The 15,308-nt window shown below is 43.7% G+C and overlaps 1 protein-coding gene across 1 annotated transcript in view; it reads right to left on the bottom strand.

Moving 5' to 3' along the window:
* Positions 1–915: 915 nt before the first annotated feature.
* rspo4 (R-spondin 4) overlaps positions 916–15,308 on the bottom strand; it is a 31,975-nt gene continuing 17,582 nt past the window's right edge. The window contains exon 5 of the mRNA XM_061041833.1: positions 916–1,627. Within this exon, the coding sequence (XP_060897816.1) occupies positions 1,509–1,627 (119 nt within the window). The 3' untranslated portion in view covers positions 916–1,508. The remainder of the gene's footprint in view (positions 1,628–15,308) is intronic.

The following is a 15,308-nucleotide window of genomic DNA, read 5'->3' as shown; positions in this document are numbered from 1 at the left end:
AAAGGTTCTATTTGACTTCAATTGTCCAAATTTCAGAATTGGGATTCCTTTTGACTTTGGCTCGCGACACATTAGAGGATTGTGCCTGATTTGCTGGAGCATGGGGGAGCACCGGGGGAGAGTATTCCCTGGGGAACCAGGGAGGCTTTTGATTGGATCTTTCCACCCAGACCTCATGGCAGTGAATGTTCAGTGTTATAACATGATTAAAGCCCGCTTATCCTGGTATAGAGAGGAAACAAAATTATATTATTTTTTTTGGCCAACCCGGAAGTTAGCAACGCCATGGGGTCTTGGATCCTTGCAAAAGAAAAATAAGCTCTGTGGCAAACACACTGTCAGATGAGCACCACTTTTATGATGATTTATGTGATCCCGGTAGCAAAAAGCTAACGCTATGCTACAAGCAAAACTACGCCATGGTCGCATGGCTTCAACGTCACCACCACTACGACTCAGGATGACGCCAATAAGCGGTTTGGACTAGCTAGCGAAACTGTAGCTTAATAAATTGTTTATCAACCGAATCTTTGCCTTAACCCAAAAATTAAACCTACATGACACCTCGTGTCTGATCGTAACTTCAAACACAGACAATGACGTTTAATGTCTCCAACAACCACACTGTAGTTTCATTTAGCCACTTGTTAGCAACCGTCTTTTTAAGGACTCGTCAAAACTTCAAAATTAACAATTTGGGGTATTCACTAATGTGTTAAATGACATACAAGAAAACGCCAACATCTCTTTTGCTTTGGAAGATTGATCCAAAGGCAACTGGACTGGTTGAAGAGCTTGAACTTCATCCAGTCCAGCTGCCTTTGGATCAATCTTCAAATTTACCATGACCTGAATGACTAAGAACCTTCACAGACATCTCTTATGCTTGTGTTAACCACAGACCTTATTTTAGGCATCTAACCACCAACCCATCAAAAAAACAAAAACATTGAGTTTGAGGCAAACGACCGCATGGCGCTAAAATGCTAACTTACTTCCTGGTTTTAGAACTCATTCCTATGGCGCCCTATACTGCAGAATAACCGCCGCCTGGAGGTCAGACTATATACTATGGTCCAACATCGTATACAGCATACTGCGTTGGGCAGTAGCATGTAGTGGGCAGTTTGGAAAACAGCCTTTGTTGTTGGAGTTTCTGAGACTTATTTGGAGAATCCGTTGGTACGAGCGTCAGACTTTTCAGATTCAAAACCAAAAAGACATATTTTTTAATGGCTACCAAAAAGTTTCCACATCTCTTGGGTGGAGATTTTTTCTCCATTCATGTCAAATTAATCACAGACGAAAAAGTTCTTCTAGTCATAACATCAACGTCTTTGCTCATTCCGACGCATTAACGTGCATTTTAATAAATTCTCTGAATGTTCACTCTGATTTTTGGGGGGATTTTCAAAGCTCCAGCTGATGTCAGCCGTCTGAGGGTCCAACACGTGTCGAGTGTGGCGATGAGTCTCTGGGGTGTGTCCGCCTCGTCCTCAGGGATCCCCTCACTCTTCTGTGGCGTCTGTTGCATTCGGCAGGTTGCCTACGTCGTTGCTGGCGAGCAGCCGTAGTCTTTTTCTCTCCCTTTTCCTCCCGAGTCCTCCTTGTGTATTGTTTCTTCTTTCTGAGAGACAAAGACAAACAACTGAAGAGTCAGAACAACAAACCAGAGTTTTCATGAAACCAAGAGACCCCTAACCCTAAACGATTGATACATGCTTTGGTAAAACAACAACAGCAATAGAAGTTGTAGAGACTTAAAGGCTTTATATGCTTTTTCACACTTAAATACAGCAGAAATCAAGTATATCCTCTGAAAATAACTCTGTGAGTCATGACTGTCTACAATGGGTGTAACACCCGAGTCCCACTGTCTGTGATGTTTTCCGAGTTTTCCGAGTCCTATCTTCAGTTTGTTTACATCGCCCGGACGGCCGACTGACTCCTCCCCTTGCGTATGAAAGTTGTTTAATTGAGGGACTAGAGAAAAGAAGAATAACACACTGTACTCACTGCTTAACTGTGTTTCTAGATCACGCTTATTTCAGGTAAATTTACATGCAGTGTGAAGATACGAGCATAATAAAGATCGCTAGCATTAGCATGCTAACACAACAATGCACCGCGAGTTGTTTTGGTTTCATGCTGGTGCTCAAGGGGGGACGTCTGCTGGATCAAAAAATCGGATATAAAGCCTTTAATGTCAGTACGGCAGCTTTCAGTAGCAGCTCACGCTTCCTTATGCAGCGGTTTTTGACGTAACATCCAGTGTTTCCATGGCAACGATAAACATGTGTCTTTCATGGCGGCTCATCATGGCCGCTGCCTCATCAAGACACATCCCGTTATAACTATAAAATTATGTATTTCTCTGGCTTTGATAACTGTACGAAATATTTGAGGTAATGTAAGTACTCAACAAATATATATAACACAATTATTCATTAATTTAGATATTTTAATGTAAACATTCTATATATTGTACGTTTAACTTCCTTACACCAACTCAGAAAGGGAACAGAAATGTGTCTTGTATTTCACTTCACACCTGAGGATCCAAACAGCTGCAGTGCACCTTTACCTTTCCACATCACAATATTACACATGTGCTGCTTCGACACAGCCGAGAGGAAAGAAAGAAGGAGAAAACTGGCAACGTTTGGTGTCATGTTCTCCATATTTCAGCAGAGGAGTGTGAAAAATGCGAGGAGCGGTTGAATAGTATCTTCAAGAACTGTTAATGTTGTTCAGGTGTTTGGGCGCCTCAGATTGTGATCCAGGATCATCACTGTGAAAAATGTGAGCCGACTGATCGTCTCCGTGGATCTCAAAGTGTCACTGAAATATTCCTGTTGATGTATCGCCGCTCCGAGAAGCGCGTCCAGAACCAGAAGAATGTTTTTCACTCTGCACAGCTTCATGTGTTCCCTGTGGTGAGCACACACATACATCAGACTGTGTGGTGTTTGTAGAGCTCTGGGACTTCAGGTTCAGGACTTCAGGGAGTTGGAAGTAAATGCAGAAATGTGTTGATACTCCACGAGACGGATCAGGTTAGACCTTATCCACATATCTGGTTTAGCTGTCTCCTGTTATTACAGCACCATCAGCCCACAGAGAAAATGTGGTTTTGATGTTCCGCCGAGAGGAGCTGCAGAATGTTTGGCTCAGGTTGAAATTTGGAATATTATTTTTTAAATATGAAGCGGTGAGGATGATTTAGAGGTTGGTCCGACATCACAGAGTAAAAACACAAATGTAGACGAAGAGGGAAATCTTGATGTTCAGAGAGACCTGTGTGATGATCGCTTCTCTGTGTACTGTATCTTTAAATACTATTTGTTGTCATGGTAACTAAAGATGCGTACTCTATGTTTTTTTTTCCACGCAGTACGTCTGCTTCGACCTGTGAAGAACGTCTGAGCGTCCCTGCAAACGATAAACGTGCAGCGTGACGGCTGCTGTTTGACATGTTTGAGGATATCAGTGATGTCAAAGGAGGAGTCAGTAGAAATGTTTGTAAACATTCAAACTGGGCCCCTCCTCCAGAAGCTCACCCTCACTGCAGGCCGTAGTGTGTACGTTCACTGCTTGTAGCTACACTGCAAGCTAATGCACGCTAGCACAAGCTAACCTCTGGTGTTTGTCACCTGCCTGTCCAACAGGAAGCAGACCAACTCCACGTCCACGAGTAAAAGACCCTCGTTTTAGAACGAGCTTCATCCGCTTGGTGTTTCTCCTCACTCTGATTATATTTTCTCTTCTTTGCTGCTACGTCCACGTCCGTCATATTCACCGCTTTGAATGGCGTCCAATCACTGAATTGTATCCACTCCTAAACTCACCTGCTGCGCTGTCATTGGCTGGAGGAAACACACCAGCTCCGCCCAGAAACGTCCCGAGTCAACCAGAACAAAGCAGAACAGTAAAATCCAGTCAGAGGACAGAGTCTCTGCAGACACAGTCACCACCACACATGTATGGAGGCCCAGAAGGGACGATGGAGCAGCTTCACTTTATGAGAAGTCTGATTTTATTTTGAAGGAACAAGCTGCTGACTCTTTCTTTAAAATGCAATCAACATTGACTCTGGATAAAAAAACAAACACTCCATGACAAATCTACAAGACGTTTGACCCAACCATCCATCCTGACCACGTCCCGAAGAAAATGTGCGGTTTTGCTTTCGCCTCCTGGAGACAACAATCATGATGGCTGCCATGATTAAATGTGTTCAAAGAGCAGAGTGTTGATAAGTTCAGTGGAACAAAGGTTTAAGTTTAAAAGTGGGAAAGAGAGCTGAGATGTTAGCGAACATTTACGACTCGTTCTTTTGTTTTTCCCGAGGTCTTCTTTTGTCCTACTTCCATCCTAACGTGTCCTAAATTTATCTTGTCATGAAAACTTTCCTGCTGAAAGAAAAAAAAAACTTAATTGAATCCTTTTGGAAAAACAGACAAGATGCAGAAAGTTTTATGACTTTTTTTTTTTTTTTTGCATTTTGGACTCCACTTTGGCTTTCCGCCGCGCTCATTGGTTCCAAAAATCTCAAAAAACAGAAAACAGTCGTTAGCTTCTCTGTGAGTCGCAGGTGTTTTCTTAAACTCATCTTTGCTTCTTCGGGGGGAACAACCCTCCGACAAATCCAAACCCGTCTCGGAGGGAGAACGTTTTGGATTTGCAGCCAGCTGCTCTCCTGACATCGTAGCTGCTGGTGTTGTTTGAAAGCTTAATTCCTTGCCGCAGGTCGTCGTTTCTGACACGTTCCTCTGGATGTTTGTTTACCTCTTGAGTCGGCGGTTAAAGTGATTAAAAGACTCGTCTGTTTACGTTAGATCTTCTCTTTTTCTCCCCCTCAGATATAGATTCATAGCGATGCCATGCCGTAATGCCGCGCCGCCATCTGCCCTTCATTAGTAACGAGAGCTCATCTTCACAGCTCCTTATATCCTCTCCTGTCTCCTCTCCTCAGCCTCGTCCTTACATCTCGTCCTCTTCCAGCTCTGGATGCTGCTCTCCTCTCGTCCTTCCTGCGGTCTGTCCTTGGTTAGTCACGCTGTCACCATGCCTCTGATTCTGGACACTGCCCTGATGAGTGCGAGTTAAAACAGCCTGTCCTCACATGTCTCCTACTCCTTCCTCTTTGTGTCTTTTAAAAATTTTTTTTTAACTTTTATTCACCAAAACGTGCATACACACACTCACACAATAAAAAAAAAGAGATACTAACAAGAGGGGAACTGTGGTACGATACAGTTTTGCAAGCAGATTTAGACAAAAACAAACAAACAAACAAAACAAAAGGAAAAGGGTCAGTAAATAAACTGACCCTCTCTGTGTCTTTAACATGAGGGGGCAGCTGTGGCTCAGTTGGTAGAGTCGTCGTCTCTAAACTGGAAGGATGGGAGGGTTCGATCCCCAGCTGGGCAACATGTCCCCGAATGGCTCCCGCTGCTTCGGTGGCGGTGTATGAATGGGATTAGTTACTTCTGATGGATGATACTACATAGCGATGTGAATGTGTGTGAATTGGTGGGTGAGACACGCAGTGTAAAAGCGCTTTGAGTAGTCGGAAGACTAGAAAGTCCATTTACCATTTACATGTACTCACTGAGGGAACACGACCCTGATTAAAACACCCATATACATTTAATAACGTCAACAAGCACCACCTGTACAGAACCCTACATATGTTTTGTGTTGGTCTCTGTTAATTCATGCGTTGAAGAGCACTCGTCTGTCCTCTGGGCGTTTGTTCTTTGACAGGATGATAGTAAATAGTTTGTCCTAGCGTTGCAGGGTAGCAGGTGGATCCGGATCAGTTGTGACCCGGGGCAGAGAGGAAAAGGGACACATGGAAAGTACAAATGTTTAAATCCTTCAACATTACATGGAGGGGGGGGGGTCGAGCTGGGGAGGCTCCCATAAGTCGACCAAATGACTGAAGAGGATTCATCTCTATTCAATAAGACAGGATTATTGAATTTTGTTATTTTTAATTGTTTTACGTTTTTTATTTATTTACATATATTTGAATCGTCCTGCTTTATTCCTGTATTTAATTTAACTTAATTATAATTTTTGTTTGTCAGGTCTGTTTTTTTTTTTTTCTGTTTGTTCTTTTTTTTTGTTGTCTTGCATTGATAGTGTTACCCTTGTTGGGTATTGTTCTATATCATTTATTGTCTGGTATTGTACTGTTGTAAAACATTTGAAAACAATAAAAATGTTGGTCATGAAAAAAGAAGGCAGGATTATTTTGTGTCAGATGGGTTCTGACGGCCGTTGTTGTCCGTTAGCGGTAGCATCGGCCGTTAGCATTTGGTGGACTTGACTGGTCTGTAAGTAGAACAACAATCTGCCTGGAGAACAAAAACTGAACCCATCGGCATCATCTGAAAACTTGTCAGCTTTTTATCAAACACTATAAAGAGACATCCGCCTGCAAAGGGAGATACCAATTCTGTGGTGGACGTCTCACATCATCGGATCCACTTCTCATGTTGGTGGTCAGACTGTGAAAAGGTAACGCACCAAACAGGAAATCGCGGCTGGGCCTTCCTGTATGTCTAACTGGATAAAACCCAATCCCAGAAAGGTTTGCTGTCACTCAAAGAGTCACATTTCATCGTCATACCATGGCCCATTGGTTCAGAGATTTGTTGATGAAAAGAGGCTGGGTCAACCACCAGGTCGTTTTGAACCGGGCCATGAACACCTGATGGGGAGGGGGGGGGGGGGGGGGGAATGTAATACCATAAAGGTAAAAATGCTGCATTCAGGTGTTTCCGAGAAGGGAAGCCGTTCTTCCAACTTCAATGTGTTCACAGGATTTCAGTTCGGAAAGTCTGTGTGTTAACAATGACAAAACATATTTTGCCCCTCGTGATGACGATTCTGACGTCATGTCAGGGCACCTAATTCTTCTCCGAGTTTCCGAATTGTTGTTTCCGACTTGAGCAGGTCATTCATGTTGCATTTTACAACTCAGAAACTCGTTTATCCGATGTGCCCGATACCACATGAATGCAGCAAAATGCTCACCAACTTTGAAGATAATGCTAAGCAACAGCCGCAACCCTGAGATTCAGTGACATGTAAACAGACCAATCAGTGTTGAGCTTTGACTCATGGTGTTTTTCTATTGGTTAAAACAGCAGCAGCCTCGGCAACGACATTCATTGACATCTATAGACATACACATCAGTGATGCTAGCATGGTGTGATGTTTTGGTTGGTTTAAACCGGGACTGTTCCAAACTGGGACATATGAATGCGTCATAGGTATGGGACCCGGAGCTTGACAATGAGACGGCCCCGGTCGTATCTGGACGTATGGTCAGCCTATGATTTGGGCTACATATTGAAAATATTTTGGTTGATGTGTCGCAATGTTGGGAATGCAGTTGTTGAAATCCGATCTGTGAAATTTCATTTCCACCAGTAACAATACTTTCCCAAAACGGTGTAATTTAATTTTAGATATCTGTGAGCTTAATTCGTATTAGTAGAGTTCATTTACCCCCTTATCCTCACACACACACACACACACACTCACACACACACACACACACACACACACACACACTCGGAGACCAGATGGTTTGTAGTTGGTGTTTCATGACAGTGAACCATCCCTCAGCCATCTTAACTGAATCAAGCCTTGCATTGGAAAACTGCCCTGCTCATCACATAACAAGCTAACCACAGGCAACACAAACACACACACACACACACACACACACACACACACACACACACACACACACACACACACACACACACACACACACACACACACACACACACACACACACACACACACACACACACACACACACACACACACACACACACACACACACACACACACACACACACACACACACACACACACACAAATGTTGTCCTTGTGGCTTTTCTACCCAATTCCATGTATTCTCTAAAACCATGACACTAAATGCACGACCACATCAGAGGTGGATTAATTCAGATTTGAGAGGATTCTCCTGATGATCAATTTTTGCTGTTCAACAACGGAAACCAACTAAACTCACATGTGCGTCGTGTTAACTGCCGACCTGAATCAACAATCACGTTGGCAAGTATCGAACCTTATAATTTCCATTTAAAGTCTCAGATCTATGAACTGAACTCTGGATTCTAATTGGTTGGCGGGTTTGGTTGTTTTTTTTGTATTGAATGGAATTTCCTAAAAGAAATCAGGACATTGAATGTGTCACTAACGATATCCTGAAAGCAGAATGACTGTGCAGGAAGGCATGGGGCAATACCAGTGGTGTCTTTAACTACTTTATTCCAATGTGAAACAGACGTTATTATCATGTTGGATGGTATAATCCATTTAAAAACCAGTAGAAGTTGTTGTTGTGCGCTCTGTTCGCATACTCGGGTTGCCAGTTTGAACTTGCAGACTTTTATGGGGATGAATAATCACAATAAGGCTGCAGAGACATCAGAGTTTCAATCATCAATGCAAACATTACCTGGAAAATGATGCATCCAAAGAGACAGAAGGGAAGAAACACAGAGACTAAATAGACATGGGGTAATCAAACAAAGGTGAGACCAACAAGACAGGTGAGGACAATGAGGGCGATCAGGACTGGAGGGAAACACACAGAGGCAGGGAGAAAATACAAGACGAGAAACACTGAGGACAACTACAAAATAAATCATGCAACACTGAAGACACACAGGGAACTCAACGTAGATAAACACTAGAACCTAGAACACTGGGATAAGAAATACCTAAATAAAAACACTAGTAAATAAACTAGGAAATGAGAACTACTAAAACAGGAAATATAAATATAAACTCTGAAAATACAAAATATACAACTTAAACAAGACCAAATCATGACACCCCTCACTCTTGTTGCCCTGCTGAGCGTTGCAGCATCATTGCTGTGAAAACCAAAAGTTTGTCAGAGAAAGTCAACAAAGTAAAATGAAGAGTAAATAAATATACTGGTAATAAGAGGAAGAGGAGTACGTGTCAGGACACGGGCAGACATAACGGTGATTAATGCTGGACCCCTAGTAGGTTTTTGCCTAAGGTCCCAACAGACGCTAGAATCGCTGCTGCCTGTCGTTAGGTTGACTGAAAGTTAGACTGACAGCATATCCAGCATGGAGACCACCATCGATGGGACTCCAGCGCCCCCTGCAGGAACAGACGGGTGACATCACTCTGGCTTCAAACATACATATTTTAACAGTCTGTGGTTTAAATACTTTTTACTGAAAGGTGAAGATTTGGACCTGAATTGATCAACAACCCTACTTAATACTCCTGTACAGAGGTTCACAGCTGACAGAAAATTAGTCTGAGAGTTTAGTTACTCTTTAAATTAAAGAATTATCGACTTTTTCCCGACGTCTTTAAAGCACTTTAAGCGTCATAAATACAAAAATGTTTTAATCCAACAAATTCCAAACAGATCGACGACATGAGGGGAAGTGAGAGAGTACTTTTATCTTAATGCTTAATCCAGATAATATCTCAGATGTGGTCATGTCCCAAACTGTACAAAAAAAAAACAGGAGTTTTTTTTTTCAGTTGCTGGTTTTATGTTCTTGAGTCTGTGCTGAATTTTGCACAACACACGGTTACTCACAGAAACACATGTTGTGTTGGAGGAAAGAACTATACACCGGCGTAGCATGTGATAAATCTGCATGGAATTCAAGGCAGCATGAAGCCATATGGGTCATCACACACATAGTAAAACCAACTGTGAGTTCACTAAAATATGCCCCCTCACTAGTGCATCACTTATCTAAATGTTGCCTCCTTATTGTGGAGACATGAAGGAAACATGCTATGTTGAAGTGAAATGATAAAGTGACCTTACTATATGATCAGACATTAAGGAAACATGTTGAAGTGCTGGCTTCTCTGACAACAATGCAGCAGCCAGTATGTCCTCCTTCTAACTTTAGATTCTGGTCCTGAATGCTCTGGATTTCTTTGGACCAGAGGAAGCGGGTAAGAGAACTGGTTCAGATAGAAGTGATTGTACCCGACCTAAAAAGCCTCTGCATGTTTCTAATAAACTCCACGAGCAGAAACGTGCTCAAACTAGGATCAATATTGGAGATGCTTTTGAAAAATGGAGAGACGTTACAACACAGAAAGGTTTACAGACCGACGCAGAGCTGGATAAACACTGAAGCTTCAGTGTCCACCACATGGCAACCTGTGTGAGCATGGACTCTAGAGAGGAGGGGGCGGGGGGAGACAGCTCTCTGCAATGTTTAGAATGTGGACCGCAGTACCCATTTTGAACACTAGGTGTCAGATGTCCGCGACGTTTTGGAGATATCCTCAAGTGGACACTAGAGGAACTGCAGTTCTGTATGCACACAACACTAGAGATCGGCACTTAACGTTAAATGTTGTAAAACGTGGTGTCCATTTATATGTCTTCCTTCTATGGTCTCACCAAACCTCCAAAGAGGACCACCAATCCTGCCGATTTTTAGACAACAACCCTTCTTAATGAGCCTCAGCTGTCCAGATGTTCTGTTATTACCTCAAATATGTCCACACACCACCAGGAATGTCTACATGTCATACCTTCACAGCGTGCATGTTGACCAAATCAGATGTTCTCTTTACTTGATGCTAAAGAACACAGAAGTCTTCAAATGAGCTCAGCAGGTGCAGTAGGAGCCGCATCTCAGTAATTACAGGGAGTACACCTGTTCTCATAAAATTTTATAGGACAAAATGAGTGTAAACAACTTCTTCTCAGGGCCTCCAGGTTAGATTTGCCCATCAAGCTATCGGGTTAGCGTGCAGAATCATTCTCTCAGGACACAAAGACACGCCCTGCGAGCTGTAAGAACGACGGAGCATCTTTGAATCATCCCAAACTTCAAAACAGGGCAAACATTCACCACCTGTGGGGCATGCTGGATCTCTAAACTCACGATCGTCTGATAAAAAAACAAACCCGTGAAAGTGCACTGAAATGGAGTGAATCCTGCCAAATTGAATCAGTCACACTGAGTAGAAAAACGTATGAAAATGTATGGAATCCACCGAGAAACATTCTTTTCTCATCTCTGCACACGGCTCTTTGGAGCCGATTTAAGAAAGAGCTGAAAAAATCACATTACATGCTCCCACTCAGGCCGATCCTCTGAGATACATAACGGAGTAAAAAGTGTGCAGGAAGCTCCTCGCTCTCTAATGAATACCTGTTGTCCGGTGTTTAAGTTGCCTCCAGGCCACGTCTGCAGCGGGAACACTGCGAGTTTAACTTAATGCATGTGAGAGTTGGGAAAACGTTCTTCTGTCTGTGTTGGGTTACAGTGAAAGCTTAACTCTGATCCATGAGGAGCTCTGCACTGCACATTAAAACAGCAGCATTTGAAACGTGAAATAATCCGCGCTAACCTCCTCTCTGACAGGACAGATTTGTCTGCCTCACTGAATATAAGATGTTCTCCACGTTCTCCATATATTAAATATATTAAAACAATAAAAATATCCTCTGCCCGTCAGGAATATTACAGAAATATTGTAAACTTGTCAAGTCAATAACTCTGAAAGCTTTCAGATCTGTAAATGCTTCCATGAGGTCGAGTCTCTAATAAGGTAAAACATTTTTTTACCTCACAGAAAAACATCCCTCCCTCCATTATCTACACCACTTCTCCGGGTACAGAGGCGCTGCTTGTCAACAGGCAACTGCTTAGGGGCCCCAGACCAGTAAGGGGGCCCCTGAGGGCTCACAAACAAAGCAGTGGCCTAAAATGTGCACATTTTGCAATGACAGTGAAAACCTCCCTAAAAGGCCCCCGATCTGACAGCGCCCCCTCTCCTTGCCCTGCTAAGCGTTGCGTGCATTAATGCTGTGAAAACCAAAGTTTGTCAAAGAAAGAGGAACGATCCGTCGATAGGAGAGTAATTTGTCAGCTCCACACAGAGAGGCTCCTGTCAGACGGGGATTCAGACCAGGAACCTCCACAAAGAGAGGCTCCTGTCAGATGGGGATTCAGACCAGGAACCTCCACACAGAGAGGCTCCTGTCAGATGGGGATTCAGACCAGGAACCTCCACACAGAGAGGCTCCTGTCAGACGGGGATTCAGACCAGGAACCTCCACAAAGAGAGGCTCCTGTCAGATGGGGATTCAGACCAGGAACCTCCACACAGAGAGGCTCCTGTCAGACGGGGATTCAGACCAGGAACCTCCACAAAGAGAGGCTCCTGTCAGACGGGGATTCAGACCAGGAACCTCCTCACAAAGAGGCTCCTGTCAGACGGGGATTCAAACCAGGAACCTCCTCGCTGTGAGGCTAACAGCGCTGACATCGTGTTTGAATATCATCAGAGCTTTGAGAGTCAGACTCAGAGACGCAGCAGAGAGAGGGAGAGCATTAAAGAACAATGTTGGAGCGATTAGCGGCTGCAGTCCATGGTCGGAGCTGTTTATGCAGCATCAGTGTGTTAACAGAGTCTCCAGCCTGCAGCGTCATTCTCACACTTCAGTGGTCAACTGAGTTATATTAGGACAGATGATCAAATCCAGATTTTGTCTGGATCACTGCCCACGTCCATGAAAAGGCTGAGAAATAAAAACACTGAAGCATCATCTTTCAAAGTTTCCCTTCAGTTTGACTTCTATCAGAGACACCAGTTTCTTCAGCTTGTTTGTCAGTGTTTGTTTTTGTAATCTCAGACTGCAGCGACACAAATTTCATGCTCAAGTTATAGTTTTTTACCTTGCACCAACGCGGATCATTTAAAGCCTCGTCTTGACCAGCGACAGACTAAAAGGCCTCCTTCAGAAGTGCTTCTATGCACCTCATGTCGCCTCTCTTTTGTGATCTCAAGCTGCTAAAAAAACGTCTTTGAAATCACTTCTATATCGTCTCGTAGATGCACGATGTCATCACTCACGCGCTGAAAACGTTTTGCACGTGTAAACACTCGGCGGCTCGAGAGGACAGCTCTGTTGGGAGTGTTATTCTCAGACTCGTGCTGTGTTTTTAACATCTTCTTGGCTAGCTTAGCTGTAGCGTGCAGAGCCATGAGTGTGCTGCATGAAGGACTGAACCCCCTGCCTGTGCTTCATCTGATTCATTTCATTTAGTCCATTAAAGACCGCTGCAGAGAGGAGTCCCTTGATTGAATTATCCTTTTGGAGAGTGAAAAATAACGAGGAGGAAACGAGCCACCAGAGACCTCCGCGTCGTCTATTCTGACTTCTATCCATTCATTCTTCTTCACAGTATTTAAGACACAAAGCGGATGCACTGATGGAATCATGATGAGGGATTGACGTCTGCCTCGGGATCTGAGCCTCAGTTTGTTTTAGTCTGCTGTCATAAAAATGCAAACAGATGCAAGCTGCGGATATAAACCACTGACACCACTGTTTCCTCCAGTTTACAGCCGTAATGCATCAAAGCTTTGCACCTTTTTTAAACATTAAAGGTTCAGAGGTCGGAGCTTTTCATCTTTGCACAAACATGGAGGGGTTTCTGATAGTGCTGCAGTCAAGACCACACTAACAGGGGACAAGGCACACCCGAGACCAGAGTGCTCCGAGACCGAGACTAGACCACTAGTGCTACCACACCAGTTTCTGAGAGCAGTGGCGGTTCTAGACCACTTTTACTGAGGGGGACAAACTGGGGCCAGTTGTTTTGTCAGAGTGGAACATTAAACCCAGGTGAAAAATAGACAAAGATGATCGCTTTAGAAAAATATAAAATTATGCCAAATAATAGCGCACGTCATTTAATACCACAACATAAATACCATGATTTATATTTGTTCCAGTAACAGTATTTAATACTAGATTGCGAGTCTACAACTTGAAATCAGATCGAAGCCGGATGTTGACCTTTCAACCTTTCCTTTGGTCCAACAGCTTGGTCGACACGTTTAAAAGATTGTTGTTGCCCAAATGACATGAAGAGAAATGAAAGTACGTTTGTGCCACCAAGACAGAAGGACACATTTATTTTGATACGGCCTTAATCCCGTAAAGACACACACACAAGAGACGGAGAGGAAGACGATCTGGCGTCCTTCCTCCTCATCTGAGAACAATAAAACAACAAGAGAGCGAGCATTAGGAGACGAGAGCGCTCTAATCTGAAACAACAGAGGAATGTCAGAGAGATGCCACAGCAGCCTTTTTATCCCACATGTGTGCCATTACGCCCATCCAGCCAGACTCTGCTGGATCCAGTTTCTTCCCTGGGCTAATGCCACCGGACATTCGATCTGACACCGATAATGATGATTACTGCAAATGACACGGCGTCCAATGAGGGCGGAGACGTGGACAACACAAAGTCTCACAGTGAAAACGACGTCTGCAGAGAGATGAAGCGTCGTTTCTGTTGGCGGGGAAAGATAACGTTTCTCTGCAGGTCTCTGCCATGTTTGAGCGTAAGAGAGGGGTATGAATGAAAAGGACACGACGACAAGATGGAGGAAAACCAGGAGACATCTGACTAATATATTTTAGAACTTTAGTTTAAAGGTCCAATCAGTGAGATGTTTAGTGAGTAAAATGATAAAGTGACCGTACTCTATGATCAGACATTAAGGAAACATGCTATGTTGAAGTGCTGGCTTCTCTGACAATGCAGCAGCCAGTATGTCCTCCTTCTAACTTTAGATTCTGGTCCTGAATGCTCTGGATTTGATTGGACCAGAGAAGGTAGGCGGTTTTAAGACACCCCCACACGGCCGTTTTGGACGCCCCTCGGTTTGCCAGATATGAGAGCAGTTATCAGGTCAAACCAACAGGTGTTGCAGTGATGGAAGCGGGCAAGAGAACTGGTTCAGATAGAAGTGATTGTACCCGACCTAAAAAGCCTCTGCATGTTTCTAATAAGCTCCACGAGCAGAAACGTGCTCAAACTAGGATCAATATTGGAGATGCTTTTGAAAAATGGAGAGAGGTTAGAACGCAGAAAGGTTTACAGACCGATGCAGAGCTGGATAAACACTGAAGCTTCAGTGTCCACCACATGGCAACCTGCGTGATCATCGACTATAGAAAGGAGGGGCCGGGGGGAGACAGCTCTCTACAATGTTTAGAATTTAGACTGCAGTACCCATTTTAAACAGTAGGGGTCAGAGATGTCACCAGATTAGTATGCATTGTGTGTCCGCTCCGTTACGACTCCGTGCTCCCTTGACCGTCAACACCAAGCGGCAAGCTCCGGTGTTGAAAAATGAAGCCGATGATGAAGTACAAAATCCTGCAGTTCCTCGAGTGTCCACTAGAGGCTGGATGCAGAAGCAC

The sequence above is a fragment of the Labrus mixtus genome, chromosome 7, assembly GCF_963584025.1.
Source record: "Labrus mixtus chromosome 7, fLabMix1.1, whole genome shotgun sequence".
In the NCBI taxonomy this organism is placed as follows: Eukaryota; Metazoa; Chordata; class Actinopteri; order Labriformes; family Labridae; genus Labrus; species Labrus mixtus.
Note: the sequence above shows the minus strand (reverse complement) of the source record. Positions and strands in the feature narration are given on the sequence as shown.